At 40.3% G+C, this 14,886-nt stretch overlaps 1 protein-coding gene across 8 annotated transcripts in view; it reads left to right on the top strand.

Annotated features, from left to right (window-relative positions):
* The window catches only part of NVL (nuclear VCP like), a 167,025-nt gene that overhangs the window by 136,520 nt on the left and 15,619 nt on the right, over window positions 1–14,886 (top strand). For 6 of the 8 annotated variants that reach the window (XM_058275271.2, XM_071207756.1, XM_058275279.2 and 3 more), the window contains 3 exons: window positions 2,278–2,354; window positions 4,738–4,826; window positions 6,613–6,683. In XM_058275271.2, the coding sequence (XP_058131254.1) occupies window positions 2,278–2,354; window positions 4,738–4,826; window positions 6,613–6,683 (237 nt within the window). The remainder of the gene's footprint in view (window positions 1–2,277; window positions 2,355–4,737; window positions 4,827–6,612; window positions 6,684–14,886) is intronic. The other 2 variants (XM_071207759.1, XM_058275274.2) reach the window with 1 other exon arrangement.

Genomic DNA, 14,886 nt, shown 5'->3' with positions numbered 1-14,886 from the left:
CAGGCTCTTTTTCCAAGTGCATCACTAGTTGGTGCTAGGCTGTAATCCTCAGGGCCGGGAGGCTCATCCCCAGGCCGCAGCCGGGAAGAGGGGCCGGGGAGGGGCGTGGAGAAGTGAACCTGGTGCTGCGCTGCCTGAGAGAGGCCACCTCCAAGCAACAAGGAGGTCCTCAGGAGGGCCGTGGAGGAGTGAACCTGGTGCTGCGCTGCCTGAGAGAGGCCACCTCCAAGCAACAAGGAGGTTCTCAGGAAGCAACACTCAGGCAAAACATATTACTAGGCGAAGTTTCAGTTTCACAAGAACAAGGCTTATAAATACAAGCATCAGTATCAAGGGCCTGGTATATTGGTCTTTTTTTTTTCTCTAGGCACTGTGTGGGCACTAATAAATTTGAGATGAAAAAGCTAGATAATTAAGTGAGAGTTACGCAGTAATTATATACAATATGCAGTATATACAATATAGTAATTGGGAAGAATCCTGTGAATTATGCAAATAGGGATTTGCTTTCACACCAGTGTATGCCCCAGATATGCCTTCATGGCCTCCAGTCCAAGACATTTTTTCTGGACTAGTTACGAGCGTGGGCACTACGGTATGATACTGATTTCGTTACACAGTTGTGGCCTCTGCATGGTTGGAAGCTGTTCCTCTCACAGCATGAAGGATGCTGGAGTTCCCACCACCGCTCCTCGTCTCCCAGTCTTGGCTTTCCCTGACGCTGCTGCTGTCACTGAGTCTGCGACCTGTAGGAAGAGGAGGAGGATGGTGGATGGTGGAGCTGCAGGTGCTGCTGGGGAGGAATCCCGGGCCCCTTTCTGACAGTTACACGAACGTGGAAAGGGTGGCCGATCACTGTGAGAATGGCTGTACCCAGGGAGGAGGGAACTGAAGACCAGGTGGCCGAGTTCAGGGGAGTGGCTCCACCCAGACTGAGGGGCTACATCTTACCAGAGTTAATCAAGGTTTACCCTTTCCTAAGACACGGGTCCTGACTTTGAAGCAGAAATCTTCCCAGCAGGGAAACGGACTTTGGCCCAGTGGATAGGGCGTCCGTCTACCACATGGGAGGTCCGCGGTTCAAGCCCCGGGCCTCCTTGACCCGTGTGGAGCTGGCCATGCGCAGTGCTGATGCGCGCAAGGAGTGCCCTGCCACGCAGGGGTGTCCCCCGCGTAGGGGAGCCCCACGCGCAAGGAGTGCACCCGTAAGGAGAGCCGCCCAGCGCGAAGGAGGGAGCAGCCTGCCCAGGAATGGCGCCGCCCACACTTCCCGACAACAACAGAAGCGGACAAAGAAACAAGACGCAGCAAAAAGACACAGAAAACAGACAACCGGGGGAGGGGAGGGGAATTAAATAAATAAAAATAAATCTTTAAAAAAAAAAAAAAAGAAGAAGAGAAATCTTCCCAGCAGATAAGCAGTGAGCTATAGGAGAAACCAAAGCTCTCACCACACAGTCCTTGATCAACTCCAGTAAACTCTGTGATTGAAGGTGTCATACAAGTACTGGATATCCAGGCATCTTGGCTACGAAGCGTGGAATGTTCAGTCAGCCATGTTTCATAAGCAGGTGGTATTCATGAGAAGAAAGTTGCAAGAAGAGAAATTAGTATTTTGACTACCAATAAAAACACTTCAAGAGCACATAAGATTATTGCTTCAGCCAAATTCTAACGACCGGTTCATAATTCTGGAAAACTGATTGTGCAATTCTAGATGATACTGGACATCAAGTAAAGTAACATTTCAATGTTTTGGATGTTTAATGGTAAAAGAAATTCAACTATATTCATGAAGCCTATCAAAAAGAATCTCAAAGCATGTTCACTACGGAAACTGGTATATTACTAAATACTGGGAAGCAGATGCGGCTCAGGAGAGAAAAGCAGTTCTCCTCTTCTAGTCAGCCTCACATCACTGAATGAGCATGTGCACATCAAAATTAAACCCTGCTTAAGTTTTGCTTTAATCAGGCAAAGAAAATGTGTTTCTTCCCCTTTGGAATGATTGAAGGTATCTTTTTTGTTCTTATTGATAGTGTTTTATTTTTGCTACAATGCCACATAAATTCTTCAAACTTCAAGAGCATGGATTGTTTGCCTTCAGCTTTTATGAGTTTGGAACCTCCTTCTTGGGAATTTATAAAACTTTGGTCTGGCAGTCAGTTATACTCATTTAGTCCAGCAGCCACTATTATGTATTGAGAATCTAGTTATGTGGAGAGTGTTGGTCCGTAAAGCATCAATGAAGAAACTTCATTTTCCTCACTTATTTAGAATGGTACCAGACCCCCTCTGGATACGGATGTAAATTTGGAGACAATTGCTGGTGATGGCCGCTGTGACTGCTATACGTAAGTATTTAGTTTTGAATTAGTTAACTCTGATGCTCGGTTTCCCCATCTGTAAGGTGAAGGCCAGTGAGGCTGTGGGAAGCGCCTCGTAGTGCCCGGCTCTGCCTTGCTTCTTCCCTTTTAGATGGAAGGCAGCCATTTCTAGTGCCACAGGAACCCCTGGGGATGGGGAATGGGAGGTTCTTTCCTAGGCTGGTCCTTGGTCCTCAGCTACCCCACCCACTGTCACCGTTCTCATATTGTCTATGTCCTTCCAGATTGTTTGAGTAGATGTTTTCTTACTGGCAGCCCAACCATCCAGCTGCATCAGCGTTTAATAGAGAGCAGTTTACCTGTGCTGCGTATTCTGTGCCTCGGAATGCGCTTTTCACACCACCCCTGTTGGCATCCACACGCCTGTGGTGAAAACAGAAGGGCAGGCATTGCTGCCTTCGGCTTCCGGATGTTTGTGGTGGTGGTTGAATTCTGTTTTTTTCCATCTGTGTTTTAAAGTAAATTTGTTAATTTGGAACATAAAGGAAGACCATGAAATGTGTTTAACTAACAGAGTTATCTCCCCTTTGGCTTATTTTAAAAGCTCTATAGATGGTCTACAATATGCTTCTCAGGATATTTCCCTAAAATAATGCCAAGTAGTGTAGTGCCTCCCAAAGCTAAGTAAGTCAGTGTTTTTATCTTTGAGGCCTCAGAAGTCTCTTACTCAGCCATGTAAACTTAAACCCAAAGAAGATCCAGATCTACTGGTAGTAATAAACGCACTCTGAGTTATTTCTAGTTCTGACTGAAGAATTTCACGTAACCATTTCTTACCAAGATGATTCCATTTGCAGCTCCGCTGGTCATTTTTAGGGGAGTAGTCATGATACAAAGTTATATCTTCAGGTTTTCCAGTCCAGATATGGACATCTAGGGCAATGAGTTTCCGTCTTTTTTCTGCCACCCTGACACACCTGAGGGGTATGGTACACTCCTTAGTGACTGTGGCTCACATAGTGAAGAAGCAGTCAGCAGTCAATAGTGGGGAAACGGGCAGAGTCCCAGGCCCTGGTGGGGAGGGACAGCTGTAAAAGCCCCTGCCGCCCAGAGGAGGGATGCCTCTCTCCTAGTTGGAACTTGAACCTGTAACAGTCTCTAATTAAATGAACTCACTACTTAGGAGGAAATGTTTTAAAAAACTCAGAAGACCATTTAAGTCATTTACAGCTTTGGGTGCTAAAATCTGAAAAAATTTTCAGTGAGTCATGGAAGGAGGTTTGATGGCAGAACTTATCTGGGCCAGAGCTTTTGGAGGATACCAGGTTGGTGCCAGATTATAAAGGGGTGGGTAAGGAGTGGTGTGCAGTTGCATTTCAGTGCTGCTGTCGTCACAGCTTGAGACACTGTGCTAGTACAGTCTTTGGCTCCCTGTTTACATCAGTTTATGGTGTCTTTGCACTGATGTTAGGTTTAACATTAAAGAAAGAAATGAATACCCAAGTGTGTACATTATAATTAAGCTTGTAATTCTGATCCTTAACCAACACAAACATTGGATTTAGTTAGTAATTTAAGCTGTATGGATCTTTCATTTCCTACCTTAAATGGATTGTAAAAATGAGATTTTTATCCCCAGATTAAAACTTTTTCTCAAGAATCCTATTGGAGTTACAATGCAATGAAATCCCACTCAGTACCAGTGTCTTTCATTGAACTCGTAGAGCTGTGCTGACTCAGCATAATATTACATGAATAATTAAATAAATGAAGGCTTGTTAGTTCTTGTAATATGTTTAAGTAATTTAGGATGTTTCCTCTCATTTTAAACTTGAATCAATACATCACATATTTCTAGCCTTTATGTTTGTACTTGGTGCCATAAATGATTTTTTAAACAAATCAATTTTATTGATACCTATTTATAAAGTGAACAATCCATCCAAAGTATATTATTAGTGCCATTTGTTACAACCACAGTTGTGCATTCATTACTTCAATCCTTAAATGACGTTTTGTAAAGGCTCATTTTAGACATTAGGTAAAATATGAATGTGCCGACTAGCACTTCCGATAGTCCTTGTGAATGAAAACAGTACAGTAATTTTTAAGTTTCTTTCTACTGACTGGACATTTTAGACCTTTTAATATTGACACTATCATCTGTACCTAATGAGATGGGGCTATTTATGATTTATTACATTGTCCCCTCTATAATTTCCTTTCTTCTAAAGTATATTAAGTGAAAGAGCTTTTGTGTTTATTATGATAATCATTTTATCCCACCCTTCTTGTCAGTTTCTGTCCTGATTTTTTTATACGTGATATAAAAGAAAATTGATATTAGACTTCTTTCTGTGCTTTTGCAGTGTCCAAGAATAAATAAATAAGAATAATTCTTTTATTCTAGAGGTGCAGATCTCTCTGCTTTGGTGCGGGAAGCTTCTCTCTGTGCCTTGAGACAGGAAATGGCAAGTCAGAAGAGAAGAAACGAAAAAGGTACAGTTCTCTCCAGAATCTCTTAATTCTCGTTCATTATAATCCTGGATACTTAAAACCCTGTTGACCTGGAAAATCACAATTAGAATAATTTTCTAGCAGCTATTATCTGTGGTATCAAGGCTGCCATTTTAGTAATGAGACCTTTAGAAACTATTCTGAAATAGTATGTAACCTCTGTGGTTGAAAAGAACAGAAATAGCCGTGCTAGTTAGTGCCTCTCTAATAAAAAGTACTGTATCTTTCCTTAGCTTTAATAATATACCCATGATCAGATTTAGCCCAGTTAGTAATTCCAGTCATAGTCTTCAACAGAAGATTAGTCTATTTATCATTTCTGGGAAACCTCATTCTTTTGCTAAGGTGATATCTACTTGCCAATTAAAATGCAGTCTGAATTGGAGAGCTTAGAAAACACACATACACATAAGAAATAAAAATTTGAATAACTTTCCATATATTAATAGAGGCTTTCCTTTCAAAATAAAAAATCCATAAATTTTATTGTTTGAAGATTTGGGGGTATCTCACCAGCTTTGCACTGTCCTTCACATTTGACTGTGCATTGTTTTTTTATTTGTCTGGCTGAAAAGATTCACGTCCTGCATTCCAACCGTGCCTTCACTGTGCTAGGTTCCCGTGGTGGCTGGGCGTTTGGAGTTCATGGCAATCTTTCATGTTGTAGTTCTGTAGCATACCTTTCTTCAAGAAGACCTTCCTTGTCCCCTAAACTTGTGCTGTCAACTGAAGTTCAAGTTTTCATTTCCCTTTTTTCTTTGGCTCCCAAAAAATCTTTGTTTTAAAGTTTGTTTTCATTTAATACCAGAATATTCTTAGTTCTCATTTGTCAACACACACATCTTCTTTGTGAAGTCCCTGCTTTTTTTTTTTTTTAATTACTAATTTTAAGATGCAATTATCTGAACTTCTTTTATTTTTATTTATTGTGAGCTACTTTAAATTCCTTTTGAGAATAGGTAGGACATAAATAAGCAAAATTAGAATATCTTATAAAAACATCATGTATTGTACATGAGAGCCGAATCTCATGACTGTGTAGGGACTGCTACTAATAATTCCATTTGGATATTACTATATAAATATACATAAAAAATTCAGACATTCCTACTTTGCTGCTGCTCTCATTTCAAGCTATCTGTCATTTGGGGGCTTTGTGTTGATATCTTCTTAAAATTGAAATTGGTAATGCCATTTAATTTGTATTTGATGTGTTCAGCCACACATTTTATTTTGTTGTTAGGGAAATGTACTATACTAATACCTGTATGGGACGCTTACTGTTTTAAGTATAAATTGTCATGTAAATTGTCTTATTAAAATTCTAAACCAAGCGGAGCAGGTGTAGCTCAGTGGTTGAGCTGCTTTGCATGTGCAGAGCACATGGTTTCAATCCCCAGTTATGTCCTAAAAAAAAAAATTCTAAACCAAGCCTTATTTAACATTTTACTTTTGCTTTATAGTATTTATGTACTAATATATCTTTGTAAAGAATTTAATCCCCCCTAGTCCAGTGTTGTAACGTTAAGTATCACCGTTAAGTTAAGGACAACAATACAAGAGGGCGTAGCTGTTTATGAGTGATATGTATCTTTGGAGTGTACTGATTAATATCTGGCTTGAATTCTGAAAAAGAATAGAGCCATTTGCATCACTCCTCTCTTTAGTGTTCCCTCTGGAAGCTTAGAAATCTCTCAGGAGAAGCTAAGTTATAAATCACAGTGAGTACCTATACCAAGATGCCTGTATTTATGTACTTGCTCCCCAGGTGAACTCAAGGTTAGCCTTAAGCATTTTGAGGAAGCTTTCAAGAAAGTAAAGCCGTCTGTGTCAAAAAAGGTAAGAACTGTTCTTAATGTATAGAGAAAAGAGACTAGAATTGAGACTAGTAGATATAAACTCATGAATTGTGAAAATCCATTTAACAAATTATGTTTTATATACCACCTCTTTACCCTGAAGTGGAAATTGCATGTTACTTTTGTCCTGGCAACAAGCAAAAAAAAATTGTTTTTGTGAGAGAATTCTTGAGAGTTTTCAATATTATATGTTCTTAAAGACTGAAACTTTCCTAACTAGATTCTAAGTACTAATAAATACTTATTCAGAGAGAACAGTGTGTGTTTCCAAGATTTTAAGTAGTTTCACTCAAGTATTTTTTGACCTGCTCCACCCTTTTTAAACTAATATTTCTTATCTTCTCAAGGCTAAACTGTAACCAAACTAAATTCTTAGATGCTAACCCATACATATCAGGGAAACAAAAATACCTTCACCATAAGATAGGAGAAGGGTTAAAAAAGTCACTCTGGCTTTTTCTTACATAAAATGCTACGTTTTACATGTTTATTTCTTACTTTGTTGAAGCGTTTTCTTCGTAATAAGTTAAAATAGGTGCTATCAAATGAAGTCAGTTTATTGCAACACCAGAAGGTAAATATCCAACCCAAAGAAATGTCTGAATTGGATATTATGGTAAGCTTTGTTCCTTTGGTGTTTCATATTGTTCCAGAGTCTCGGATGGAAGTATAATGTACCTTAGCTATGAGCACCTATTTATTGGATTTACTAAAACTTCATAAAATCGTTAGCTGTTTACTACCTCCTGCTCCCCAACCCCTTCCTTCTCCAAGCCCAGCATTTCTTAAGGAGTATTGATTGACGACTCCAAGTCAAAGTCCAAAGCAGTTGCCTGAAATGGGTTCCCAAGTTGCAGTGCTACCCACCTGGGTCTAACTATTCTAGGTCAAGTGACTAACCTATGATTTTTAACTGAAAAAATACACAGAAAACTAAAGGGGTTTGGGCTGGTTTGGGTATCTTTCAGGCATATAACTACATTTTAAAAAATATTTTTTAGAGACGTTGTAGGTTTACAGAACTACATACAAAGAGTACAGAATTCCCATATACTACCCCCCCACACACATAGTTTTCCCTGTGAACATTTTTGCCTTAGAGTGGTACCTTTATTATAATTGATGAAACAGTATTGTTATAATTGTACTATTAACTATAGTCCGTGGTTTGCATCAGGATTCACTGTGTTGTACAATTCTGTGGTTTGGTTGTTTCTTTTTTTTCTGGTAACATATACAACCTAAAATTTCCCATTTTATCCACTTCGAAGTATATACAAGTCTTTTACTTTTTTTTTTTCTTTCCCCTTCCCCCCCTCACCCCCAGTTGTCTGCTCTCTCTGTCCATTTGCTGCGTGTTCTTCTGTGACCGCTTCTATCCTTATCAGCAGCACCGGGAATCTGTATTCCTTTTTGTTGCGTTGTCTTGTTGTGTCAGCTCTCCATGTGTGCGGCGCCATTCCTGGGCAGGCTGCACTTTCTCTCGCGCTGGGCAGCTCTCCTTACGGGTGCACTCCTTGCGCATGGGGCTCCTCTACGCGGGGGACACTCCTGTGTGGCATGGCACTCCTTGCGCACATCAGCACTGCGCATGGGCCAGCTCCACACGGGTCAAGGAGGCCCGGGGTTTGAACCGTGGACCTCCCATGTGGTAGGCAGACGCCCTAACCACTGGGCCAAGTCCACTTTCTGTCTTTTACTTATATTCACAGTGTTGTGCCACCACCACTACCATCCATTACCAAAACTTTTCCATCACCCCCCATAGAAACTCTGTACCAGTTAAGCTTTAACTCCCTATTCCCCACTCCCATCCCCACCCCACCTATGAATCTGCATATTGTAATATTTCATGTGAGATCATGTAATATATGTCTTTTTGTGGTAGGCTTATTTCACTCATTATATTTTCAAGGTTCATCCATTTTGTTGCATGTATCAGAACCTCATTCCTTTTTATGGCTGAAAAATCCATTGTATGTATATACCAGATTTTGTTTATCTAGTCATCTGTTGATGAGCATTTGGGTTGCTTTCACCTTTTGGCAATTGTGAATTAATGCCGTGATGAGCTTTGATGAGCAAATATCTGTTTTAGTCCTGGCTATCAATTCTTTTAGAATTGAAAATACCTAGAAGTGAGATTACCAGGTTATGTGGTAATTCTATATTTATATTTCTGATGAACTGCCAAACTGTTTCCCACAGTGGCTGCACTGTCTTACATTCCCTCAAACAATGTACAGGGGTTTCTATTTCTCCATATCATCTCCAATACTTATTTTCCATTTTTAATAGTAGCCATTATACTGTATGAAATGATACCTTATTGTGGTTTTGATTTGCATTTCTCTAATGGCTAGTGATGTTGAACATTTTGCATGTGCTTATTGGCCATTTGTATATATTCTTTGAAGAAATATGTAAGTCCTTTCCCCATTTCTTAATTAGGTTGTTAGTCTTTTTGTTGTTGATTTGAAGCAGATTATATATTCTGGGTATTAAACCTTTATCACGTATCTGCTTTACACATATTTCCTCCCATTTTCTTGATTGTCTTTCAATTTTTTGAAGTCCTGTTTATCTATTTTTTCTTTTGTTGCTTGTTTTTTGGTATAAAGCCAAAGAAATCATTGCCCAACATCCTGAAGATGTTTCTGTACATTTCCATCCAGGAGTCTTATAGTCTGGGTTCTTATATTTAGGTCTTTGATCCGTTTCAAATTAATTTTTTCTATGGTGTGAGGTAGAAGTTCACCTTCATTCTAATGCACATGGCTATGTAGTTTTCCCAGCATCATAAGTTTAAGAGATATTCTTTGTCCATTGAGAGGTCTTGGTACTCTTGTAAAAAATCAACTAACCATAGATACGAGGGTTCATTTTTTAGCTCCCAATTCTATTTTACTGGTTTGGATGTCTGTCCTTTTGCCAATACCATATGTTTTGTAATATGTTTTAAAATCCTGACGTGTGAGTTCTCCAATTTCATTCTTTTCAAGATGGTTTTGGCTATTCATGGTCCTTTCCCCTTTCCCATTTGAATTTGATGATTGACTCTTCCATTTCTGCAAAGAAGGCTGTTGAAATTTTTATTGGAATTATGTTGAATCTCTAGATCACTAAGTCATGTCATTTGCAAATAGTGAAAGTTTCACTTCTTCCTTTTTAATTTGAATGCCTTTTATTTATTTTTCTTGCCTTATTGCTTTAGCTAAAACTTCCAGTACAATGTTGAATAACAGTGGTGACAGTGGGCATCCTTTTCTTGTTCTTTTTTTTTTTTTCTTATCTCTTTTTTTTTTTTTTTTTATTGACTCTGTAATAATATTACATTAAAAATATATATGTGAGGTCCCATTCAACCCCACCCCCCCACCCCCCCTCTCTCCCCCCAACAACACTCGTTCCCATCATCATGACACATCCATTGGATTTGGTAAGTACATCTTTGGGCACCTCTGCACCTCATAGACAATGGTCCACATCATGGCCCATACTCTCCTCTATTCCATCCAGTGGGCCCTGTGAGGATCCACGATGTCCGGTGATCACCCCCGAGGCGCCATCCAGGGCAGCTCCACGTCCCAAATACGCCCCCACCTCTCATCTCTTCCTGCCCTTCCCCATACCCATCGTCCACCATGTCCACTTTTCCCAATCCAATGCCACCTCTTCTATGTGGACATTGGATTGGTTGTGTCCATTGCACCTCTATGTCAAGAGGAGGCTCAGATTCCACATGGATGCTGGCTGCCATCCTCCCATTTTCAGTTGTAATCACTCTAGGCTCCATGGTGTGGTGATTGTCCTTCTTCAACTCCATCTTAGCTGAGTGTGGTAAGTCCAATAAATCAGATTGTAGGTGCTGGAGTCTGTTGAGGCTCAGGACCTGGCTATCACATTGTCAGTCCAGAGATTCAAATCCCCTAAATATATCTTAAACCCCAACATTAACTGCACCTCCAGCACATTAGCATGAAAGTCTTATGAAGGGAGATCCCATCTGAGTCCAGATTCATCACACATAAACACCATTTCCAAAGAGGGGCCATATGCCCTGATAGTTAACCCCATCGGCCATGACCATAACTCTCATGGGTCTCTTTAGCCTTCATAGGAACCAATATCTGGGGGTTGTATCTGCTTTATCTGTCTCTCTGACTCTGCTCAGTTGTGCATGAGGGCAAACCTTCTGCCAGCCTCCAGACTCTTTTTTAGAAACTCGTAGCCATATAAACTCATTTCTCCTTTCCATTTCCCCCTTACTTTAGGTCAAACAGCATTTTAAAGTCATGTTGTTTTATATGTTCTTGATCTTAAAGGGAAGGTTTCAGTCTTTCACCATTGAGTATTATGTCGATGGTGGATTTTCAGATATACCCTTTATCATGTTAAGGATGCTTCTTTCCATTACTAGTTTTCTAAGTTTTTATCAAGAAGGGGTGCTGGATTTTGTTAAATGCCTTTTCTGCAGCAGTTGAAATGATCATGTAGTTTTCCTCCATTCTATGAATGTAGATGAATGTGGTATATGACATTAATTGATTTGTTTATGTTGAACCACCATAGCATTCCTGGGATAAATCCCACTTGATCATGGTGTTTGATTCTTTGAATGTGCTGTTGGATTCGATGTGCTAGTATTTTGTTGAGGATTTCTGATCTATATTAGAATGGTATATTGGTATGTAATTTTCTTTTCTTGTGAAACATACAAAAAAGCCACCTGCCAAACCAGAGGTGAACATTAGTGAACTCCAAGAAATGGTTTTCTATTTTGAATAGAATATTTATTCTTTCTTCTGATTTGTTAGATAGAGATGGCATCTGTTCTGCCTTTATCACAGGATTCTCATCAAAATAAAATATGATTGTAGACTCAATTTTTCAAAATAAAAAACACTATACTTATGAAATAATATATTGTTGCTAATTTTCTATGAGTTTAGCTTGCAATTTTTGTAAATTTTTAAAAACTATCCGCTTCTTCATATCTTCCATCAAGCCTAACTTCAGCTTCCATTGTACAGGAAGTTAGAGCACATTGTAGTCATTTTTGTTGTCTGTAGCTTATTTGACTTTTCCCAGTTCACTAGGGAAAGATGAAACTTTAGTGTTGAGGCCACGTGGTGGTCACAATTATTATCATGTCTCTATGCTTTGGTTTTTTATTTTGATTTTTATATACTTTTGTTTTTAAAACCAGACAGGTTCAATCTAAAGTTTATATGGAGAAAAAAAAGCAAATAGGAACAATCCAGAAAACTTTAAAAAGTTTTGCCTGGGACTAGGGCCTAAGAAATGCTAATATGGTGTGATTTTTTGTCTTTGTCTTTTCAAATTATTTTTATTTTACCTTTTTTTTTTTAAAGAAATGTTTTTTTTTTTAAGATTTATTTACCGCCCCACCCCATTGTTTTGTTCTCACTGTCTGCTTTCTGTGTCCACTTGCTGTGTGTTCTTCTGTGTCTGCTTGTCTTCTCTTCAGGTGGTGCCAGGAACTGATCGTGGGACCTTGTGGAGTTGGGGAGAGGTGCTCAATCTCTTGTGCCACCTCAGCTTCCTGTCTGCTGTGTCTCTTACTATCTCTCCTCTGTGTCTCTGTTTGTTATGTCATCTTGCGCTCCAGCTCTCCGCGTGGGTCAGCACTCCACATGGGCCAGCACTCCGTGTGGGCCGGCTGTCTGCTCAGACCAGGTCACCGTGCAGGCCAGCTCGCCTTCACCAGGAGGCCCTGGGAACCAAACCCTGGACCTCCCACATGGTAGACGGGAGCCGGATAAGTTCAGGAATAGATCCTAATGCATAATTTATCCAAAAAATGTGGCATCACATGGGGAAGGGTGGATTATTTAGTGACTAATATTGGTACAACTGGGAAGGCATTGGAAAAATTAACATTGAACTCATACTTTATATTGTATACCAGGATACATTCCAGGTGAATCAGAAATTTAAATTAAAACCATAATGAGAAATAGAATTTGTCTATAAACTCAAGTGGAAAGGGCCTTATTAACTATGACACAAAATCCAGCATCCATAAATGAAAAAAAATTGAAGAGTTTGACACAAAAAGTCAAAATTTTTGCATGAAAAAATCTGTCAAAGGACAAATGGCAAACTATATGATACATTTGCAGTTGCTGTCACAAAAAGCTTATCTCCTTAATACATAAAAAATAACCAAAACTTGATAAGAAAAAGACTAAAAACCTAATAGAAAAATGGACAAAAAATATGAATAGACCCTTCACAGAAAAGGAAATGTGCTTGTAAATATAAGGGGAAATCCTACCTTTTTTGCAATAAAAGAAAAGTAGCTGAAATGCTGTTTTTTAGCTATCAGTTGGCAAACCTCTCGAAACCTGCTCCCACCCCATTGGTCACCTCCCTGGAGAGCATATGGGGATCCCTTTCGGGTGACAGCTTACCCGGTTACGTTTTCACCTTTTTGTGAATTCATCCTCAGAAATGCACGGCAGTCTACAGTTATTTATTCAGTGGAGCATTGCATATAAAGTAGCTAAAAATTGTGAAAGCATTCTGAATTATTGATGATATACTGAATTAAGAGGTAACTGTTCTAAAACACTGAAAATACACCTCCTAAATATATTGTTAAATAAAAAGAACAGGCAGGACCTGGTGTGGAATTTGCTGCCATTTGTGTAAAAAGGAGGGGAAATTATGAATATTAGTATTTGCTTATATATGCAAAAGGAAAATCTTTACCTGGGGAAGAAGGGATGGGAAAGAGACTTTTTTACTTTGTAACTTTTTAATTTTTTTTCAAACAATTTTTTAAAAATTTATTTTTATTTTTTTCTCTCCCCTTTCCCCCTTTGTTATCTGCTCTCTTTGTCCATTCACTCTGTGTTCTTCTGTGTCTGCCTGCATTGTTGTCAGTGGCACTGGGAATCTGTGTTTCTTTTTTGTTGCATCATCTTGCTGTGTAATCTCTCCGTGTGTGCAGCGCCATTCCTGGGCAGGCTGTGTTTTTTTTCCACAAGGCAGCTTTCCTTGTGGGGTGCACTCCTTGTGCATGGGGCTCCTCTATGCGGGGGACACCCCTGCGTGGCAGGGCACTCCTTGCGCGCATCAGCACTGCGCATGGGCCAGCTCCACACGGGTCAGGGAGGCCCGGGGTTTGAACCCTGGACCTCCCATGTGGTAGACGGATGCTCTATCAGTTGAGCCAAATGTGTTTCCCACTGTATAAACTTGAATACATTAAGGCTTATGAACATTTTACCTATCCAAAGGAATAATTTGATAAAATTGTTTTATTCAGAAAGTTCTAAAGCCAAAAACCTAACAAAAACCTGCTGACATAGTTTCCTTGGGATAAATACATAGGAGTGGAATTACTTCCAAAGACTTTAAGTTCCAATGCTCGTGTGACCACAGTGGAGGCCATGACACACACTAGAGACTCACATTTAGAAGTCTGACAGTGCGAATGCTGACCAGAATGTAAAACAATCTCATACATTGTTGGGGGAATGAGAAATGGTACAACCCCTTTAGAAAACATTCTGGCAGTTTCTTACGTTTGTTAGTATGTTACGAGGCCTCTGCTTTGTCCTCCCGGTTCCTTCTGGATGCAGTAGAGTTTACAATTGTGCTTCCTCACTCATCAGATCTGCACATAGGAATCTTTTTTTTTTTTTTTTTTTTTAGATTTTATTTATTTATTTAATTCCCCCCCTCCCCTGGTTGTCTGTTCTTGGTGTCTATTTTGCTGCGTCTTGTTTCTTTGTCCGCTTCTGTTGTCATCAGCGGCTCGGGAAGTGTGGGCGGCGCCATTCCTGGGCAGGCTGCACTTTCTTTTTCACGCTGGGCGGCTTTCCTCACGGGCGCACTCCTTGCGCGTGGGGCTCCCCCACGCAGGGGACAACCTTGCGGGGCACGGCACTCCTTGCGCGCATCAGCACTGCGCATGGCCAGCTCCACACGGGTCAAGGAGGCCCGGGGCTTGAACCGCGGACCTCCCATGTGGTAGACGGACGCCCTAACCACTGGGCCAAAGTCCGTTTCCCTGCACATAGGAATCTTGTTGGGTGGTTGTAAAGCAGACTTTCCTCCGCTGCCGGGAAGGCCACGCGCTCCCTGTGGCGTGGAGATGCAGAAGGGCAGGTCCGTTTCCCAGTGCTGAGCTGCGTGTCCTGTCTCTCCCC

This window comes from Dasypus novemcinctus, chromosome 13 (genome assembly GCF_030445035.2).
Source record: "Dasypus novemcinctus isolate mDasNov1 chromosome 13, mDasNov1.1.hap2, whole genome shotgun sequence".
Taxonomy (NCBI): domain Eukaryota; kingdom Metazoa; phylum Chordata; class Mammalia; order Cingulata; family Dasypodidae; genus Dasypus; species Dasypus novemcinctus.
The sequence above is the reverse complement of the archived record's forward strand: the minus strand, read 5'-3'. Positions and strand labels throughout refer to the sequence as shown.